The sequence below is a fragment of the Orcinus orca genome, chromosome 3 (genome assembly GCF_937001465.1).
Source record: "Orcinus orca chromosome 3, mOrcOrc1.1, whole genome shotgun sequence".
Lineage (NCBI taxonomy): Eukaryota > Metazoa > Chordata > Mammalia > Artiodactyla > Delphinidae > Orcinus > Orcinus orca.
Genome location: NC_064561.1, coordinates 155326582 through 155346727, shown reverse-complemented (window position 1 = coordinate 155346727; position 20146 = coordinate 155326582). Strand labels below are relative to the sequence as shown.

The 20146-nt window shown below is 40.9% G+C and overlaps 1 protein-coding gene across 1 annotated transcript in view; it reads left to right on the top strand.

The window, feature by feature from the left end:
• The first annotated feature begins 4396 nt into the window (after positions 1-4396).
• Positions 4397-20146, top strand: part of SLC1A3 (solute carrier family 1 member 3) — a 75333-nt gene continuing 59583 nt past the window's right edge. The window contains exons 1-2 of the mRNA XM_004265996.3: positions 4397-4554; positions 6160-6431. Coding sequence (XP_004266044.1) covers positions 6251-6431 — 181 coding nt within the window. The 5' untranslated portion in view covers positions 4397-4554; positions 6160-6250. The remainder of the gene's footprint in view (positions 4555-6159; positions 6432-20146) is intronic.

Genomic DNA, 20146 nt, shown 5'->3' with positions numbered 1-20146 from the left:
CCGTGAACTGTTAGGAACTCTTGTCACTCACTGACTGTGATGCTGGGCAAATTGCTCAATCCCTTGGAACTCCATGTCAACATCTGGATATACAGGGCTAGTGATAATAGCATGTTCCTCAAAGCACTGTCACAAAGATCAAATTAGATAGTGTGTGTAAAAGTATTTATGAAAATATAAATTCCTATAAAAATGTCGACCATCATTGTTGCTTACACTGTGCCAAAACCTTTCATTCCCACTAACCTACCCGATCTTTCCCAGCTACACTAAGATTCTGGTCCTGCGGAGGTTTGGCTCGTTTTGAAGAACTGGGAAAAGAGCCATTTCACAACATGAGTCATAATTAATAGCAATAACACTTGTGAAATATTCATTAAAAAGCAGACCCTCTTTAGTTTTAGTATGAAGAAAATGTGTTACATTGCTTTAAACCGCCATTATGTCCAACTCTTAGCTAACTTGGGATAAAACGGTTGGTATAATTTCTCACCACCTGCAGATCTATTGAGGGGGGTCCTGTTATTCTTCTTACCTATTATGTTGGAGTTCCCTAGGCCTCTACCCTTACTCAGACCACTTCTTAAACCCATTCAGAGGTCACAACATTAGAATGTGCTAGAGGAACACACTGGGAACTAAAACAAGTGAAGTGGGTGGGTCAGGTGACCTGGAGAGGAAGCACCTCTAGTGGAGGTGGTCTCAACTCAATGCCAGCCTATCCCTTGGGGCTCAATACCATGAGGTTGTCTGTACTCTTCAATAGAATCTTTTTTTTTTTTTTTTTTTAATGTAAGCGTGAACTACCCCCGTTTGTAAATGCTCCTCTGCCCCTTTGGCTTCCTAACTAAAGTCTTGTTCTCTCAAAGGGTTTGCATCAACCTAAAACTAAAATCACTCCAGTGCTTAAATCCTGTGGCTCCCTCTTGCCTAGGAGTAGAGTTCAAGGTTTTTTCATTTGCTGTTTTGGGTCCTCTGTACGTACAAGGCTGAACCAGGAACAGGTCCTCCAAGGATCTCTGAGTCCTCATAGGGAGACCCGGTAAATAGGCTCCAGCACAGAGTTCCCATAACTTTCTGTGGGGCCCCCCTACTGCCCACTGTGCAATAACTACAGATGTGTCTGTGGACCCCTAGAGAAAAGGGGCTGGTATTTGGAGCTCAGGACTTGCTCAAGGTTTGTTGAACGAGTGAGTAGGATAAAGGTTAATTATAGTTCACCTCTATAGTTGGGTTTTTCAGGCTTCACATAGGTTTAGGATAAACCCAAATCATTAAAAACCTAACCAGAATTCACCATCAATTTTTTGTTGTTTTGCTTTTTACATTCAAACCTAAGAAGGAAAAAATTTAAGACAAAATGAAAGACCAACTACCACAAGTACTACGTCTACTCCTGCTACCTCTAGTGCTTCCCCTGGGGTTAAATCAAGTCCCCTTCATTGTCTTAACATTCTATAATTTCCAAATTGTAGAAGGAAAATTGACATTCCTTATGGTGATTCTAAAATGTAAACTATTTGAAGAAGGAAGGAAAAAATCTCCCATGAAATTACAAATAAAAGTGGAAAATATTCAATAAAGGTTAAAAGGATTTCTAATCATATTCTTCCTCAAATTCCAGAATTCCCTTATCTTGACTGCTGAAATGTGATTGTTCTGTACTATGTTACGACACTTACTTGTTAATCATGATCCCTCATACTTGAAACTAATGGAGTTCAAGGATAGGTTGGATTTGGTTGTTTCCTGTTATGGTGGCATTCCCCAACCCCCCAAATGAATTTACCTACAGCATACTTTATAATAGCATGTTCAAAGAAAATTCTTGGAAAATTTTTTAAAAGGAGCAGCTTTTGCCACATCTTTTTTTTTTTTTTTTTAACTCTGAAATACCAAAATTAATGTGATTTCCTAGCTCTGTGTCTCCTACCCAGAGTAGCTTTAAATGAAATACATATAGAGACATATAGAGACATGTTCATAATTTCTTGCTGTTTCACTTATTTAGTATTTCTAAGAAGGAAAAAATGTTTGAATGCTCAAGGGTCTTATTTATAAAATAGAGGAAAAGGAAGAAATATGTGTTGAGTAAACCCAAGTTGTCCTGAGGGCATTATTGCTATAGCTTTCCAAAAGAGAAAGTGGTACTTAAAAGACGCAAGAGGGAGGAGATATGGGAACATATGTATATGTATAACTGATTCACTTTGTTATAAAGCAGAAACTAACACACCATTGTAAAGTAATTATACCCCAATAAAGATGTTAAAAAAAAAAAAAAAAAGGCTAAACATAAAAGAAGTAGTTCCCAATATGTCCCCCAGACTAAAACCTTGTAATTCAGATGAACTCTGAACTGAAACTCTTTGCATCTCTTTTTCTCATTGGGTTTTTATTACAGTCAACAAAACTTTCAGTGGTGAATTATTTCCCTTCTCCGGGGTTCACCAGACTCCCATAATGTCTGTGCAAACTAAAATAATGAAGTGGTTTTTAACCAAGCTTTGGGGATTAGAAAAAAGGAAAAAAGAAGGGGCACTAGGGCCTTCTCATCTCTATGCTAACCAAAGTGTGGTTTTTCTAGTGCTTTTTCTTGCCTATAAAAAAAACAGAATTAAAAACGAAAATGCCACCTGACTTGAAACTCCATTGAAAATCATATAAAGATTTCTCTTTTAAGTTCTCTTGAAATACAGGTCACTTCCACAAGAAATGTGAACAAATTAGTCTTAAACCCATGGCTCAGAGAGGACTTAGTGTAGTAAATAAATGCTTTAAAATGTAGTCATGGCATTGAGAAATGACATGTGCCCCATGTACCTAGGCCAGAAGCGCGAACATAAAAATAAGTGATTTTGTTTTAACACAGAAGGTTGCAAAGTGTTTTGTTTAATACTCTTATGTTATGTCATTCATTCATAGGAGTTGAATTTAATGTTAACTATGTATCAGGTATAAGACCCATTCTTGCCCTCAAAGAACTTACAATTTAGTTGAGAAGCCAAAATTTAACAGGATTTTTTAAAAGAAAGGAACAGTAGGAGACAGTGGAGCTATGTGTTAAACTATGTGATATGGATGCTAAGTGACCTAGGAGATAAGAGGAAGAGAAAGATTGCTGAGGGGTGGGACTGGCAGAGGTAGATATTCTCAATAATCTCTTAAAATGATGCAAGTTTAAAACTTGTTATAATTGCTGCTAATTTATAATTTTAGCATTTACATGATTCACCGTTGCTTTCCAACCAGGAGCTGTTCAAAAGAGTATATACATGCAACAGTTGAAGCTTGGCAGGAGACATACCTTTAGAATCTCCCTGGATTTGCTAATAAGGGAAAAAGACATACTTTCTTGCTGGAAAACAGACACAAGAATTAAGCAGATTTTGCATGGGGAATATGAGATTTAATAAACAGGAATACAGAACTCTGTAATTTTTGGTATGAGTTTTGTTTCTGTTGAGCATTTTTCTTCATACTAAACAAGTTCTAAGTTTTGGAGTTGAGTCAGGCTCAAAAAAAATTTTTTTTAATTTTTAAAAATCGACTTCACAATCTATTTCCTTCTTAAGAAAGGTGGACTACAAGTGCAGGTTATATTCTCAAGGCAATGAGAATTTTCTAGTTCCTAAAAATGATGGGGCAGGAGGGGGTGTGGGGGACATTTAGCCTCCTGTAAAATTGAGGCATCTGTCTGCACAGCAACTTATCTTTTGAAATTACCAAACTTCAAGTGTGAATTTATACCCTTGGTCTTAAAATGCTTTTCACTTGAGTAGTTTAGCAAAGATCCTGGCATCTTTGTGCTTCTTACCTTTTTGAATCTTTGCAACACAGACGGTGAGCTAAATTAGATTTGCTATAATAGAGTTTAAACTGCTAAAATAGAGGCATGTTTCAGCTTGTGTTTTGAGTAAGTTTAGGCAAGGTTAGAGAATTATAGTAAGTATTTTTTTTCTCTATACTTGATTGCGTTCCGGGTCTTCCCAAGAAATGTCAGTTATTTCCCCAATTCTAAAATGAGGGGCTCTTTCATAACAGTTGTACAACCAGGCAAAAGAGCACACTCTCGTGTTTCCTTAAGGGGAGGAAACCTGCCATTATGTGAGATAATTAACTTTAGCCTCAGAAAAGTCTTCTTTGAAACGTTCTAATCAAGACTTCAAGCTTTCTGAGTGTTGTGTGCGCTTTATTCTTCAATTCTTCCTGGTCCCGGTTTTGCATTTCTAATGAAAGTGAACTGACAAAGCTGGAAAAGTGGTCTAAGGAGCAAAACAAAGCCAGCAAGCATGCCTCTGGTGCGCCAAGATTAATCAATATTCCAGAAACCTCGGCTTTCCCCCCTCCTTCCCTGTGGTGTTTTCATTTTTCCCCACTCCCCCTTTCCCGGGCACAGACTCCGCCCCTTTTCTTAAGTTGCCCCGATAGTAATTTGCAGTTTCAGAGCACATGCACGCCTTGCTCGCTGCGTTTTGTTGCTCCGCTGTACCTGCTGGGAATTCACCTTGTCATTGCCTGGGGTATCTTCCACCCGTTACAAAATCAGAAAAGGTAAGTCTGACGTCCTGTGTTCCTGCTGGGCTACATTTCTCGTTCCATTTCTCTGCCAGTGTATTTTGTTTCCCGAGCAGAGGAGTAGCGAGAGTAAAAGCTAGCCATTTTGGTAGATAAAGTCCATGTTAGTAATTTAATGCATTGAGCGTGTGGTGTCTATTTACGCCATGTCCTCTCTTAATCTGGAGTTGAGTCATTCAGGGTGGATGGGGGGCAGATTGTGGTTCGAGCTCTAGAAAAGAATCAAGGCTGAGCTGGTCTGTTTTAAAGTGACTGGTAAAGGGAATCAGAGATTAGTAGGAGAGAAAAAAATCTGGTCTCTCGCGTCTCCTCTTCTTCACTTCTCCCTAAACTTTTAATCTGCTGTGAAGTCTTGAGCGAGCTGTACGTCTTATTATCACTGACCCCAGCCTGCAATTTTATTTAAAAGTCAAAACTGTTAAGACTAGTCTTTTTTTCTGCACCTGGATTTGCCAAAAGCTTCCGAGGAGTCTCTTGCTTTCTAGCTACCTCCTACCCGGACGCACACACTGGCTTTTCGCGTTGCCAGATACACACGTCCACAGGCACGACTTGATTTTTTACTTGGATTTATCATGGGAAAGGTTACGGATTAGAAATCTTGTAAAACAGCAGGAGGAATCCCTTGATCTTTCAAAACAGCTGATTTCCACCAAGGAGAGATTTACTTAGATATATTTGCATAACCTAGGAGCACTTTAAAGAAACTAGAAACCACACGCTGTAACGTTTGGAATGAAAATTGAATTAATCTCCTCATCTATTCTAGAAATCCTAAATTTTAAAATACTGAGAAGTGGGTGATAGTTTCCTCAGAAGACGCCAGCATGTTTGCCACAAAGACAAATGCTACTTTGTACTTCTACTTGGGACCAAAATGAAGATGAATTATGATTTCAGATAATTTATAAACGTGCCCAGTGCACTTAGCTTATTTTATGAAAACAAAAAAAAGTTACCACGTGAAAGGGTCAAATGTATTTCCCAGGGCCTGTGGGTACTTGTGTTCTTTTCATAAGCATATTTACTAGTTGATATTATCGTGGTTTTTTTCTTAATGCATAAAGTAGTTACTTTATTATATATAACAGCAACCTCTGACTGTGAAATCTCAGTATCTTAATTCATTTCATTGACCTGGTTATGCCTTTGCCATGTATACAACATGAGCCATTAAGTATAATTACTGAGCGTTTCCTGTGCGTTTAATTCAATTGGACATTTATTGAGGGCGAACATTGTGCAAAGTACTTGGCTAGGTTCTGGGGGATCGGGTGGGGGTAACGGTGCTCGGTCACACCCAGCTCCGATGAGCCCTTTTATAGCTTCACTGGAGAGGGAAGGACAAATGTTTAAAAATGTAACACAAGTTCCCGCTCCTATATTCTGCATTTATGCACATGTCTCACACGTGGTTCAGTAAAATATGCACATTCTAGCCTTGAGATCTGGCATTGCCACTCTCCAGCCCTTGATTCCTACTGAGATTATGCAGTTTGCCAACAGCTTCCCCTGGTGTCGGGCAGCCCTGATTTCTCACCCCTGGAGGCTGTAATTCTTGTCTCTTTCTCTCTCGTCTAGTTGTGTTCTTGAACACCAAAGAGGACTGGCTTTCTGGGGCTGATTCCGTGACATTGAAGTTCAAAGAAGAGACACTCTGCGGAAGTAAAACATGACTAAAAGCAATGGAGAAGAGGCCAGGATGGGAGGCAGGATGGAGAGATTCCAGCAAGGGGTCCGTAAACGCACACTCTTGGCCAAGAAGAAAGTGCAGAACATCACAAAGGAAGATGTTAAAAGTTACCTGTTTCGGAATGCTTTTGTGCTGCTTACTGTCACTGCAGTCATTGTGGGTAAGTCATTTGATAACTGGCAAAAAAAAAAAAAACACAACTAGATCTTGTTTCTCGGGGGCATCTGACTGCCTGGGAATATTATCAGATGAACTGATTGTAGGTATTCAAAAGGATAGCCCAGGCTTTCCTCTGAATTTGAAGATTCTTTTTTTCCTTTAAATGACAGTCTGTTGGCACATTTGGAGCAACATGTGGTAAAACACGTGGGAATCTGAAAGAATCTCATTAGGCATTATGCAAATCAATTGATTGTGTGAAGAAGGGAAATAAATCAAATGTTTCTCCATCTCATGTAAGGATAAAAGAGGATAATTTAATCTTAAGACCTGAGCAGTTAAGTAACAATAGAAACAAGCAAGTGCTCTAGATTTGGCCAAGATGTGATCATTATGCAATGTCACTTTCACTTAAAACTAATGTACACCATTGGTATACCCAGAATGAGACACAGGTCCCTAATAGTAATTATATTCTAACTGGCGCTGACTTGCAGCTGAATATCAACACAGACATAGAGGCCGAATCTTTTCTGTTTGTACACGGTCTCGTCCAGTGACTGGGAAAGGTAAATTAGGGGAAATGTAAACACAGATCCCTCATGCATTGCCTCTAAGTGTCTGCCATAAATAGATAAACCTTTTTTGAAACATTTCAGTCTCTTACTAATTTAGCATTGTTGACAGCAATCTGTACAAATAAAACATTATTGTTTTGTTTGATTTATTGGTATCTGAAATTATCGTTCATTATAATTAGCAATTATATCTGCTACTTGTAGGTAGCATTAATCTTCCTTTAAAATATAGCTGAAAAACCTACTTACTCAGAATTTTTGAACCAATATAGAAATCCTTAGGCTGGTAAACAGATAAGCCAATGTCATGCTGTAAAAAATGCTATAACTTAAATTTCTACTAATCTGCCACCAAAAGAAGGCTTTAATCTCTACCTTGGAGTTTGCCAAGATCACCGTCAAATATAAGAGGTAATGACAATAAAAACTAAGAAAATTCTGTAGCATGTAAATATAATTATAACTTTATCTCCAAAAATAGGATTCTTAGATTGCAGACAAATAGGAATATAGCAGAAGAGTAGTTTGTCACAAGACTTTAGATATATTCCGTTTCAACATCTTTGGCTCCTTTTAGTAATTGTTGGTGATTAATGACTCTTCAATTAGTTCCAGAGATGTTCAAAAAGAAAGTTTCCTGATTGACTCAGAGAAGTAATGGCTTCCTTTAGGTCTCCAGGTTTGAATATCTTCCCGGAAGAAGTATTTCAGTGCTGTATCATTGTCTTGGAAGTTGATGTAAAATACAGTATTCTCATCTCGGTTTTTTTCTTTGAATTACAGTCGTTGTCAAGCCAAGTAATAGCTGTGTAATAATAATTGTGAGCGATTAGACAGCACTATTCCAGCTACTTCCTAGGTGTTTTGCTTATATTAGCTCACTTAATCCTTAAACAACCTTATGAAGGCAGTGGGTAGGTATGATTACTCTGATCCTCATTTCATAGTTAAGGAGACTGAGCACGGAAAGATCAAGCAACTTGCCCAAAGTCACGCAGCTAGTAAATGCTAGAGGTGAAAGTCAGACTCAGGCTGTCTAGTGCCAGAGGCCATTCTCTTAACCATTCTGCCATCCCAGCTCAGTGCTCTCCTGACTAGCTGACATCTTGTGAGAGTTGCCAGGAAGAAAAATGCTGCCATGTCTTGGTAGAGGCCAATTACCAAGCAATGCTACATGCATTCACATAGCTTTGTCATTTTGCTACATGATTTACTCAGTTAAACTCAGCAGAAAACGTATAATTCTCCTACAAATGATTAAGCTGCATTCCTCTTTCATTTAACAAATACCCATTTATTTTGCAACCCTATACGTATAATAATAGGGCTCAGTGATACTGGAGTATGTTTGGAAAAGATGCAGAAACATTGATTCAAAATGGTGTTCTAAACACAAGAGTTCCATTTCTGGGACAGAAATATTTCAGGTGAAGAACACAGAAATGGAAAGTGATAAAACCTGAACATGGAAATCAGATCAATGGGGAAGGAAGTTCTTAAGTGATTACAAAGAAATAACATCTCTGATAGAAGGAAGATAGTGGCAGGATTTAAGAGTCCATTTTCTCTATGAGTTCTGGGATCATTTCCTAGCCCAAAGAGGACTTTCCCTAAGATTTGTGAGAATTGTGATGAGTTGGCTGAGCTGGGGTAGATAACTTGGCAGGATGCCCTCAGGGTTGGCTTTACTAATGGAAACTGAGGAGGTAGAAGTAACAAGAAGGCACTAACAAAGAAACAAATAAAGAGGTCTCATTGACAGTCAGACCACTGAGTCTACACCAAAGACTTGGAATCGCAACTTAGTAGCAAACAGATTTAGGAGAGAAGGAAGAAGCCTTCAGCTATCTCTTGGTGCCTCTTCCACTGAGGGCCCAGTGAAGACAAAGCCTCATTTAACTTGCCACTGGGTACCATGTCTACATCAACCCTAAAAGAAATGATAGGAAAAGGACATGTCTGGGACATCAACTCTCAAATTTATTTGCTGCAGCACAAGGAAAAACTGGAAAGATGCTAGGAAGGAAGAAGAAAAGAGTTATTTTCTCCAAAGATGAAATGACAAGAAAGAACTATAGCCATTACTTGGTTTTCTTTTTTAATTTTAATTTATTTATTTTAAAATTTATTTATTTATTTAGGCTGCATTGGGTCTTAGTTGTGGCATGCATGATCTTCGTTGTGGTGCATGGACTTCTTTTTAGTTGTGGTGTGTGGGCTCTAGAGCACGCAGGCTTAGTTGCCCTGCAGCCTGTGGGATCTTAGTTCCCCGACCAGGGATCAAACCCATGTCCCCTGCATTGAAAGGTGAAATCTTAACCACTGGACTGCCAAGGAAGTCCCAATTACTTCGTTTTCAAATTCTTAGGTTTTGATCACTTTTACTAAAAAAGACTGGGAAAATCTACGTAGTGGGGTGAATTTTTTGTTCAGTCTGTTTTCTTTCATCTTTTTGAAATAAAATAAATGTGCATTTAGTGTGTGGAAATAGAAGCTAGAAATACAGAGGAGGAGTAGAGACATGTTGAATCCATATATTCAAAAAAAGTAGGGAATTGTAGATATTTCACTACCAATCCCTCTACAAACACAGGCATAGAACCACATGTGCAATGTGATGTCATTTCTATGCAATGACATTTCTAATGTCATTTCTAAGCCATGTCAAAGTCTGAAAGTGCCAGGCTGCAAAGCCCATGTAACGGGAGCAGGCTAGCAACTTGAAAGAAGGCAGTGGCAAGTGCTAAGTCCCTTTAAGATAGTTCATCATTAAAGCATTTGATGAAGTGTCTTCCAGGGCTACAGCAGACAAGCTGTCTGACAAAAAACACACTGAGAAGAGTGGTCACTGTCTTTCTTCCTCCGGGAAGCACTTTCTACTTCATACTGTGGCCAGTTGTGTCAGAGGGACCTCAGACATCTCCCTGAAAGAAAGAAAAATCCTTTGTCATGTTCAAGTCACAGAATGTCACTCATCTATTATCTGCTAAATAAATACATTTTTTTTAAAGATTCAATGCTATTCAGCAATTTAACAAATATTGGATGTTGTGTATCTGGCTCTATGCTATACAATGTGGCATCTCTGCCCTCAGGTGGTTTAGTAGGAGAGATGGATGAAAAATGAGATGACAAAGGAATATATGGGGTTCAGAGGTAGTAATAGAGAAATTCGTAACATTTTTTGAAATGAGATTATATTGTATATACAGTTCTATATCGTATATGGTGTCTTTCTGTGTTGGTACTTTAGACGTTCTACTTTGTTATTAACAACCACATGTGGAACCATAGATGTGCCACGTGGTAACATTTTTAAAGTGTGGCTTTTGAGGAAAGGTAGATCTGGATTCATATGCCAGCCGTACTCAATCACCGTGTGATCCTAAAGAAGGTGTTTACCTGTTCTGAAGTCTCAGTTTCCTCATCTATCGTTACATGTATGATATATATTGTGGACACTTACGTGGTGCCAAGCAGTGTTGTAAGTGTGGTTAGTATGTTAGCTTTATTTAATCCTCACAACAAGCCAGGGAGGGAGGTATTTTTATTCTCATTTTATAGATGAGGAAACCGAAGCTCAGATACTTATCCCACAGTTGATGCGTTTTGACCGGGATTCAAATCCACCATTTTGGCTCCAAGTTCATACTCTTACCCACCACAGCATTCTGGATGCTTGGTTCCTCCTCTCAGGAAATGTCCATTCTTGTTATATTACACCAATTAGCTAAGGATGTGCACTGACACATCAACAGGAGGGGTGGAAAGGAGAGATTGAATTGAGAATTCAGAACAAGGGTCACTCCTGAGTCCTGGTGGCTGATTGCATGTGAGTTGGCAGAGAAAGTGGATTGCAGGTCAATGGTCTGATTTCTGGCTTCGGTGACCGAGTGGCTTTGGTACCATCAGTCATGGTGGAACACAGGAAGAAGACGGGGGAAGTAATAATGTCAGTTTCGGACATGTTGAGTTTGAGATGTGGGCTGCCACGGCAGTGGAGATACAGTGCAACAGGCTCACCATAAATAAAGATTTGGAAGGTAGCCTTACCATCTCCAGACTGAACGAAGACAGGTTCTGTCTTTGAGGGTAAACGAATAACGATCAATGCATCAGGTTATCCTACTGCATAAGCTACTCTGTAAGTGAGTCTATTCTGAGAGCAGTATTAACTCTAGGGCCCTTCTTTATAACTAGAAGCAATAATCTCCCAGCAATGCTGTAGTGGTATCCTGAGCCTTGGACATGTAATACAATATCCAGCCGAGTCAGTTAGTTCAGCCAAACAGGTTCATTAATGCGGTGAACTATCAGCTGCTGCCTGGACCCAACTAGCCAACTGCTTGAGTTAGTGGCCCCCATGCTTACACCTTTCAGCTTACTAAGAGAAGGGCATCTCCACCCAGGTTGAACAACAAGAATCCAAAGAATGGTGAACAGATTTCTGGGTTCAGATTTCCAGTTTCTTCAACACTTCCTGGAAAAGAGAAGGAGCTTCCAGAAGCTCGGGGCAGCCTCTCCCCTGGTGTTACCAGAGCCCAGCTAGTCACTGTCACTCACAGAGACTCCCTGGGCAGAGGGCTGGGCTGGAGGGTGAGCTAGGAAGCAGTGGATTCATAATGCTCTGCTCTGGAGAAGTGACATAGGGATAGAAAAATTGTTGGGGACAGCAGTAGCAACTAGCCGACTTGCATTAGATCCCAGCCCTTCCTCCCACCGTCTCCAAAAGCACTCCAGAGAGCTGCCTCCTGTCCTGGGGATAGAGTCCAGGACTGAATAGGGGAGTAGATCAGAGCCACGGATTCTGGAGTCAGAAGCTTAGGTTTATGTCCCATTTCTGGAACTGATCCTCTGTTTCTTCATGTGTAAAATGGAATCATGACAACACCTCTGTGCCAAGATTCTATCCCAGTTCTGCCACTTACGACCACGTAACCTTAAATAATGTCCTTAAATGCTTGGCGGGCAAAGTGTCCGAAGAAACCGTCAGCCCTTCGTCTTTGGCTTCCATCTGTGCTAGGGCGTCAAGTGAAAATACACGCGGGTTTGAGGATGCTGCTCGGCCAGAGGACTGAGAGCCAAGGGTGAGGGAGGACCGGGTGTGGGAAGGGAAGAAGACGGTCACCTGCTTTAGGTCTGGAAGTGTCTTCTATTTCCTTGGCTAGAGGAGGGAGCCAAGAGAGTCGTAGGAAGAGACTTAATAGTTGTAAACGGCTTTGAGAGGCAGAGATGAAAGCCTCAGTGTAAGTGACACCGTCATTATCTGTCCCTTACCTACCTGGCCTCTTGAGCCAAGCAGAAAGTAATCCCCAGGCAGCTGCTATCACAACACAGACTGCTCAATGGAGGGAGTGACGTCTCAGGAAAATGGGAAGTTGCTGAGAAAATGGTTTCAATAAATGTTGTAACATACTCAATAGTGCATTTTTGTTCGTACCACTCAGGACCCATCAGAGTTCACCACCTCCCTGGTTTCTCCTTTTCTCCAGCATTTTGGTGTCTACTGTTCATTAATTGTTGCCCCCATCAGAACAGAGCCAAGCAAGATGAGGGGTTCTGGAAACTTGGAGAAAATGTTGCTGGTTTCTAACAGAGTTGGCAAAGGTTATTTTGAAGTAGGGGGTAGAAGGCTTAATGTTGTTCTAAGATTGTCTCTGGATTTTATTTTGCTCTATTTTCTTCCTGTTAATTCAGATAATCAGAAAACTGAGCAGGCAATTTCAAATTTGTTTCTTTTTCAAGTAGGTAATCAAATAAGTATGTGTGTTCAGGACAATTACCTGCAATAATAATATCTTCCATTGTGGCTGTGTTACAGTTTACAGAGTGCTTTCCCATTGCCCTCTATAGCAATGTAAGTCCATGGCCAGTTCATCCCCCCTTCTGATTAGTATCTGTGAATATCTGGAACACAGCTGAGAAAGCGCTGAGAGTCTAAAGGTCCTGCTTACAGACACAGCTCTGCCATCAGCTCCCTTTATGATTTAAGACAAATCTCTGGACCTCATATTTCCTCACCAGCAAAATACATTTGGACTAATGTCTGCCTCCAACTCCAAAATTCTATCATTTAAAGTCTAATTTGTCTTCCTCTAAAGCTGAAAATACGGAATAAGATACATGAGGGTTTTCTTTTCAGCCCATGATGCTGTACCATTGCAAGGACCTTTTTCCTGAACTCATGATCTCCCAACTCATTCTAGCCAGTCTCTCAAATCTATGAAGCAGCTGCCTTCTCTTGCTTTGAATTCTTGACTGTCAAGTTCTTGCCTCTGGGTGTGGTGGCCAATGTTTCCTAAGCAATGTTTGAGGACACAACTGAGGCACACCTCTGCAGAGCCACTCCTGCCCTTCCATCTTCTGTATAAATCAGAGGGTGAAAATTGCAGGCCTTTGTTTTTGCTATAGAGTAAACAAGGTTGTCAAGAGCCTAGGCTATTTGGAAGAGGCAACTGGAATTTAAGCACCGTCTTTTCCAAGCTTTACATTCCAGGTGTTGAGTTCCTGATATTTATGGAACGCTGGGGTACCATCATTCACCAAATATTTGGTCTGACAGCTAGGTGAGCTGTATCATTGCTGTGAGATGTGGAAACACACAGAGCACTTCAGGGCACACACTTTAGCTATTGTGCTCACCGAGGATAAAAATTATGAGTTTTATGTCAAGCTTCAGTGCTATCAAAATGGCCCAGAGCTTATTCCCTAAACCAAGAATATTCCCATCACTAGACCCAATCAAAAATGCACTCAAGGGCTTCCCTGATGGCTCAGTGGTTAAGAATCCACCTGCCAATTCAGGGGACACGGGTTCGAGCCCTGGTCCGGGAAGATCCCACATGCCACGGAGCAACTAAGCCCATGAGCCACAACTACTGAGCCTGCGCTCTAGAGCCGGTGAGCCACAACTACTGAGCTCATGTGCCACAACTACTGAAGCCCACGTGCCTAGAGCCCGTGCTCTGCAACAAGAGAAGCCACCAGAATGAGAAGCCCGCGCAGCGCAACAAAGAGTAGCCCCCGCTCGCCGCAACTAGAGAAAAGCCGATGCACAGCAACGAAGACCCAACGCAGCCAAAAAAAAAAAAAAAAAAAAATGCACTCAAGTGGTTTTGAAACCAAAAAGAGAAGAATAAAACCCCCAAGGCTAGATAAAGGAAGATATACCCTGGCTGAATTAAGTCAATATCGGGGAAAGGCACTCCTTTTTTCCCTCTGCGTATCTTATCAAAGAGTTGAAGGTAAATTTAGGAGCAGAGAGTTGAAAGGTACACTTAAGTTTTGAATTTCAAGACTGAGTCCCTGTCTCCTGAGAGGACAACTTCATTCTTCTTGTCCCCAAAGAGATTTCTCCAGTTCTCCAGCAATGATTCCAGGTCACAAACTGCTGTTGCTTCTCAGAGAGAAAACAGTGGGCTATTAGTGAGAGCCTTTCTATTCAAAATCTTGTAAGATGAAGCTCATTTGTCCCTAATGAGAGTAGAGATGGACAATTACTGCCCTTCTCACCCTGAAAAGATGGCCTCTTCTTTTAGACACATTGCATCACTGGAAATTCCATTTTTAAAGCAAGAAAGGCAAAACCCCAGAGATCATGTGCTTGCTGCTCTCTTCAGTGTGTTGATGAATGTGAAGGTAAAGGCATCAAGAAGGAAATTACGAGTCTTTGAAGAGACTGCCTATGACCCAAGTTGTTTTCTTTTCTTTTTTCTTATTTATTTACTTTTGTCTTAGATTTGCTTTTTTAAGGCAAATGAAGTAGACTTGTGCATAGAGCTGCGACTCAATAAACTTGCCAGGGCTTTGTAAGTTCTGGCATCAGGATGCTTTCCACAGCATGACAGATGAGGAAAGGGCATACCTTTGCTGAGTGGTTTACAATGTGAGTTTTCAGCTCTGGTATACTTGTAACTCTGGCTAATTGGGTGAAGCAGCACATGAGCCTATAACGACTGAGTTCAAAGTTTTTTCAGATTCACTTCCTTGTCTCCAGAAAAAAAGCCTTTTGGCCAGAAAGTGATCCACTCAACTATAAATCTGAGCACGCTAGTGTCCCCCCTCTCCATGACCCAAATTAAGGAAACTCATTGTTAAAGCAAATTAAAGCAGATTGAGGACCAAGCCACCCAGACCCAGAGTGAGTTTTTAGAAAGATTCAGGCATTTAGCAGAAAAGATGTAAAATAAAATTCAGTCAGATTTTGTGTTTAATTGTGGGCCATTTTTGTGTGTGTATTTATTTTGTTCTTTTACTTATGAAATAAATAAATCTACGTTGCCCCAAATCAAAAAGAACAAAAATGAAATGAAAGTGTCACACCCACCCAGATCCCCCAGGGGTCCAATTTGTTTTGTTATCTGTTTCTTCTGTGACTTTAGAGTTGTTTTATCAGCATAAAAATAAATTCATATTTATTTATTTTTGCCTTTTACAAATTGTACCATAGTATATATAGCTCGCTTCATACTTTGCTTTTTTCACTTTACAGTAGCCCTTGGATGTCATTCCTTACTAGCACGTAAAGAACCACCTCATCCTCTCGAGGCTGCATTGTATAGGTGAACCATACTCTATTTAAGCAATTCCCCATTGATGGGACACTTAGGTTGTTTCCAACACTTTGATATCATTTTTCAAATGGTATAATGAATAATCTGGGATAAAAGTTATTTCGCCCCGGTAAAGGATATCTGTGGGATACATCCCTAAAAGTGCAATTGCTGAGACTAAGGGTATACCCATTTGTGATTTTGTATAGCTAATTTATACCCCATAGGGGTTGGAGTCACTTACTCTTCCAAATTGTGGGATTTAAAAGAGTTTGCCCCAATGGGGCTGCTGCCACAGGTAGAGATGAGTGGACTTGGAAGTCTGTGTGGGCTGGCAAGCATATGACAGACAAGCAAAGGCACAGGGAGAACTTGGAAAATTTTAAATATATTTCATTTCCAGTTTCTACTCACAACTGTATATATTACCCAGAAAGGAAGGCAAGAGATTCTGGTGATTTCAGTTACTGTTTCTAAAATAGATTTTGTTTAATGACAATGGATTGGACATTTAAAGACCCGTAGGATTATTTATAAATTATATTACCATTTCACATAGTCTATGTTAGTGCAGTTTTAAGAAGAAAGCACCAGGCTTTTCCGATTCCAAGGTTCTTCCGGTTCAGTTGTCTCTCAGTGTTGCACGCCATGCAGATTTGAGTCTGCATCTGTACCGTGCCTGGTCATCAGTCACCCACGGCTGGTTATCTGGGCACCACTGGTGGAACAAGGCTGGAACAGGTATTTCCCACCTCCAGCAACAGGAAATACCAAAGGACAAAAGAATGAGCCAAGCCAGGGCCTCTGAAGGATGTGGGAACAGAGGAGTGGGGGAGGGTTGAAAGGTTGACTCAAACACAGAGTAGCTTCTCACCAGGAAATGCCTGGAAGTTTGAGCTGAAACAAAAAGCCAGGGACCAGCAGACCTCTTGGGCAGGTAAATTCTCCATTTTGCCCTTGGCTTCTTTATCAAAATGAGTTAATGGAACTTTACATCCAGCAGCTTCATCAGGCTGGCATGAGACAGGCTTTTAACTTCTCCAAATTGGGCCACGATCTAGCCAAGTTCTGAAATAGAAACTTTTATTTGATCTCAAATAATTATTGAGTACCTGCCATAATAACCGTAATGGCCAAATTGATAAAGCATTTTATGACTTACTACAAGCTTTCGTAGGCATTATCAAGGACTTTAGAATTCATTAGAAGAAACAAGATGAATGCATATAAAACAGCTAAGATAATGCTCAGAATATGGAGCAGAGAATATTAAAGTTCAAGAAGATCATAGATACTACTTTTCTGATCTATTTCTCCCATTATTCAGATTAAGAAGCGGGCAGGGAGGGCAAAGAGATTATGTGACTTGAAGATATTAGCTGTGGAAATAGGCAGATCTAAGTTTGAAACCCCATTTTGCCACCATCAGTTACTGGCCGTGTAATCCTGGACAGCTGGCTTATTTTTTCTAGGGCTCAGTCTCTCCATCTATAAGATGGTGATATTAAGTCCCGTAGGTTTGCTATGAAGATTCAGTCATTTAAGTGAAGTATCTACTAGCGTAATTTACTGGCAGCATCAGGCCCAGAACCCTCATCTCTGACTCCCAGACTATGATCTTTATACAGCATCACACCTGCTGTCTTTCATACCCCCAAAAACCTGTCTAGTGAGAGAATTAGGAATCGAGATGTATCTCTCCTAGTTTGTGAATCTAGAAACCTGAGCATATGAGAAATCATAGTTCAGGCAAAAACCAGTTTCCCACATCATGAGAGAAATCAGAGTTTGGAGTGCAGTAGGGAATCGGATTCACGGTGCAACTAAGCAGTTCCTCTGCTCGGGAAACTGTTCGACAGCAGCTGGGGGCCAGGCCTAGAGACTGTGCAGGTCAGACAAAGCCCTTATCGTCCTGTGCAGCTCACTTGGTGTGGTGGAAACGGTGACCTTGCTTTTAACCAATAGAATATGGCGAAGGCAATGGATGCCACTCCTGTGATTTTATTCCATCATACATTAGGTTGTTGTGAACTTGAGGCAAAGTAGTGCTAGTTTTTTGTTTGTGTGTTTGGTTTTTTACTACAAATGAAAAGACCCTAGCTGGGAAAGAATAGTATTTTGTCACATAAAACCAGTGGTGTGCTATCAACAAAAATATTTGATACTATTATATCTTTGAGCCATCTTGCATTCAAGCAGACAGCATGGTCTCCTTTCTGGCTGAAGATCTGCAGGCCAAGCTTTTTCCCAGTAGGAGTTTGAATGGGCTTTGACTGGTTTGCAATGTAAATGATAGAAGAGCTAGTTAGCTCACCTTGGGTGGTGGGCCTTTGGTAGTTTTCTTACAGCTGGCCTCAGAATATGAGATCTTCCTCTCAAGATCAATGCCAATATCACTTTTAGATTCTCTTTTGACATCTGAGCTCTTTGGGGGCCATCGTCTCTTTTCCTGGAGAATTTTGCATTGTGAATAATAATTCTAGAAGGCTTTGGTCTGCCAATCTGTTCATGACAGAGTTTGGAGATAGGACGGGAACGTTAGTAAAACTTTACTATTTCAAACGCCAACATCCACCAAAAGTTAAGTGGGTGATTTGGTCTAAAGATTACTTCAGATTGTGCTTCATTCTTTTACTCTTAAATATTTTCTGGCTTCTTAATATTTTCAATAATTTTTTTCAGATTAGATATGAACCAAATTCTTAAAACAGGTCTTTAGCTTTAACTTGTGAATGTCTGGCCTTCAAAAGTGAACCAGCGGGGCTTCCCTGGTGGCGCAGTGGTTGAGAGTCCACCTGCCGATGCAGGGGACGCGGGTTCGTGCCCCGGTCCGGGAAGATCCCACGTGCCGCGGAGCGGCTGGGCCCCTGAGCCATGGCCGCTGAGCCTGTGCGTTCAGAGCCTGTGCTCTGCAACGGGAGAGGCCACAACAGTGAGAGGCCCGCGTACCACACACAAAAAAAAAAAAAAAAACAGTGAACCAGGTATGTGTTCTTTCTGAGGCTCCAGGGTGCACATTGTGTCTTAGTTTAGAAAGTGAAGTGATATTTAATCTTCCAAAGAAGTATTTGTTTATAGACTCCCCAGGGAGAAACAGTGAACCCCTGAAGGACTCTTTTCTTGAGCTTTCCGCATTAGGGGAGAAAAAGTATTTTTTCTCTCTTTTTTTTTTTTTTTTTTTTGCGGTACATGGGCCTCTCACTGCTGTGGCCTCTCCCGTTGCGGAGCACAGGCTCCGGACGCGCAGGCTCAGCGGCCATGGCTCACGGGTCCAGCCGCTCCGCGGCACGTGGGATCCTCCCGGACCGGGGCACGAACCGGCGTCCCCTGCATCAGCAGGCGGATTCTCAACCACTGCACCACCAGGGAAGCCCCAGAAAAAGTATTTTTAAAAAATGCATCTTTGTTTGTAGCATTCAACAAGGACGGTTAATTTTGATCACCGTAAACTTTTTTGTTAAGATATTTCCTAGATTCTAGAAATCTTGTTAAAATACCAAAATAAGAATACTATTAGATTGTTGGCTGAGAACGAGCAATTTTGATATTGCTCGTGACATCTATGTATTACATAATGTCACCAAGATGCCAACTTTGCAAAGTTTGCTTCGGATCTAACAAATCCTGTTAGGAAGTTCTTCTGGTTTTTATGGTTATTTTTGCAGAATAATCAATAATAAAGGATCTGTTCTTTTGCACTAAAAATCTGGTAGCCATAAAAGTTTTTATTAGTTCTGGGAATATCAATCAATGTGCTTAAATAAGTGCCCACTAATGGAACTCAGCTCTGCAGAGGCAGTGAGTTGCTTTACTGAAGGGAAGCAGGCTTCCCTCCACCCTTCTCCCTCTAACTGGTCGAAAGGGCAGAGTGGAGAGGGCTCTGAGAAGTCTATGTATCAGGCTGTGAGAACTTGTTTTCAGGGAAGACTCTTTTCGTTGCTGGGCTCTGTAATCAGAAACCTGAATTGCTTACCCAGAAAAGCCATCTTTGCATATGCAGAGCATTTCCTCTTAACTTGATGCTGAGAGCTGGCTGACCTCAGCACACTGGCTTCACCTCTAACACTGCCTGTCCCAGCAGAAAGCTGAAGAAAAAAATGGCTTTTGTTTAGTCATTTAACAAATGAACTGAAAAAAAGCTAGATGTGGACTTCATTAAGTAAAATCAACAAAATCTTTCCTCAACTTAAGCTCTATATTTAGTTAACCTAATTCAAAAGAGAATGAAAATGTAGATAAAATGTTGTGTCCTAACTTAGGCTCTTTAAATTCGCACCATGTCTACTGAAAGGCCATGAGTACAGCATAGTGGGTGAGGGCCTGGGCCCTGGAGCTGGGTATGAAGCCCACCTCAGCCACTCAGCTGACCTTGAGAAGAGCTTGACCTCTCTCTACGCTGACTATGGCTCCGACTTATACAGGTTTGTGGTTTTGGCAGTTTACCTACTTTGTCAGTGACTGGTTCTCCATCTGTGAGATATGGGTAGTACCAGTCCTGGCTTCCATGGCATCTGTGCTTGTGAGAACTTGGCATCTTGCATGTGCTGAAGACTGTTCGCTGTTGTAATTAAGCATGAGAACCTGAA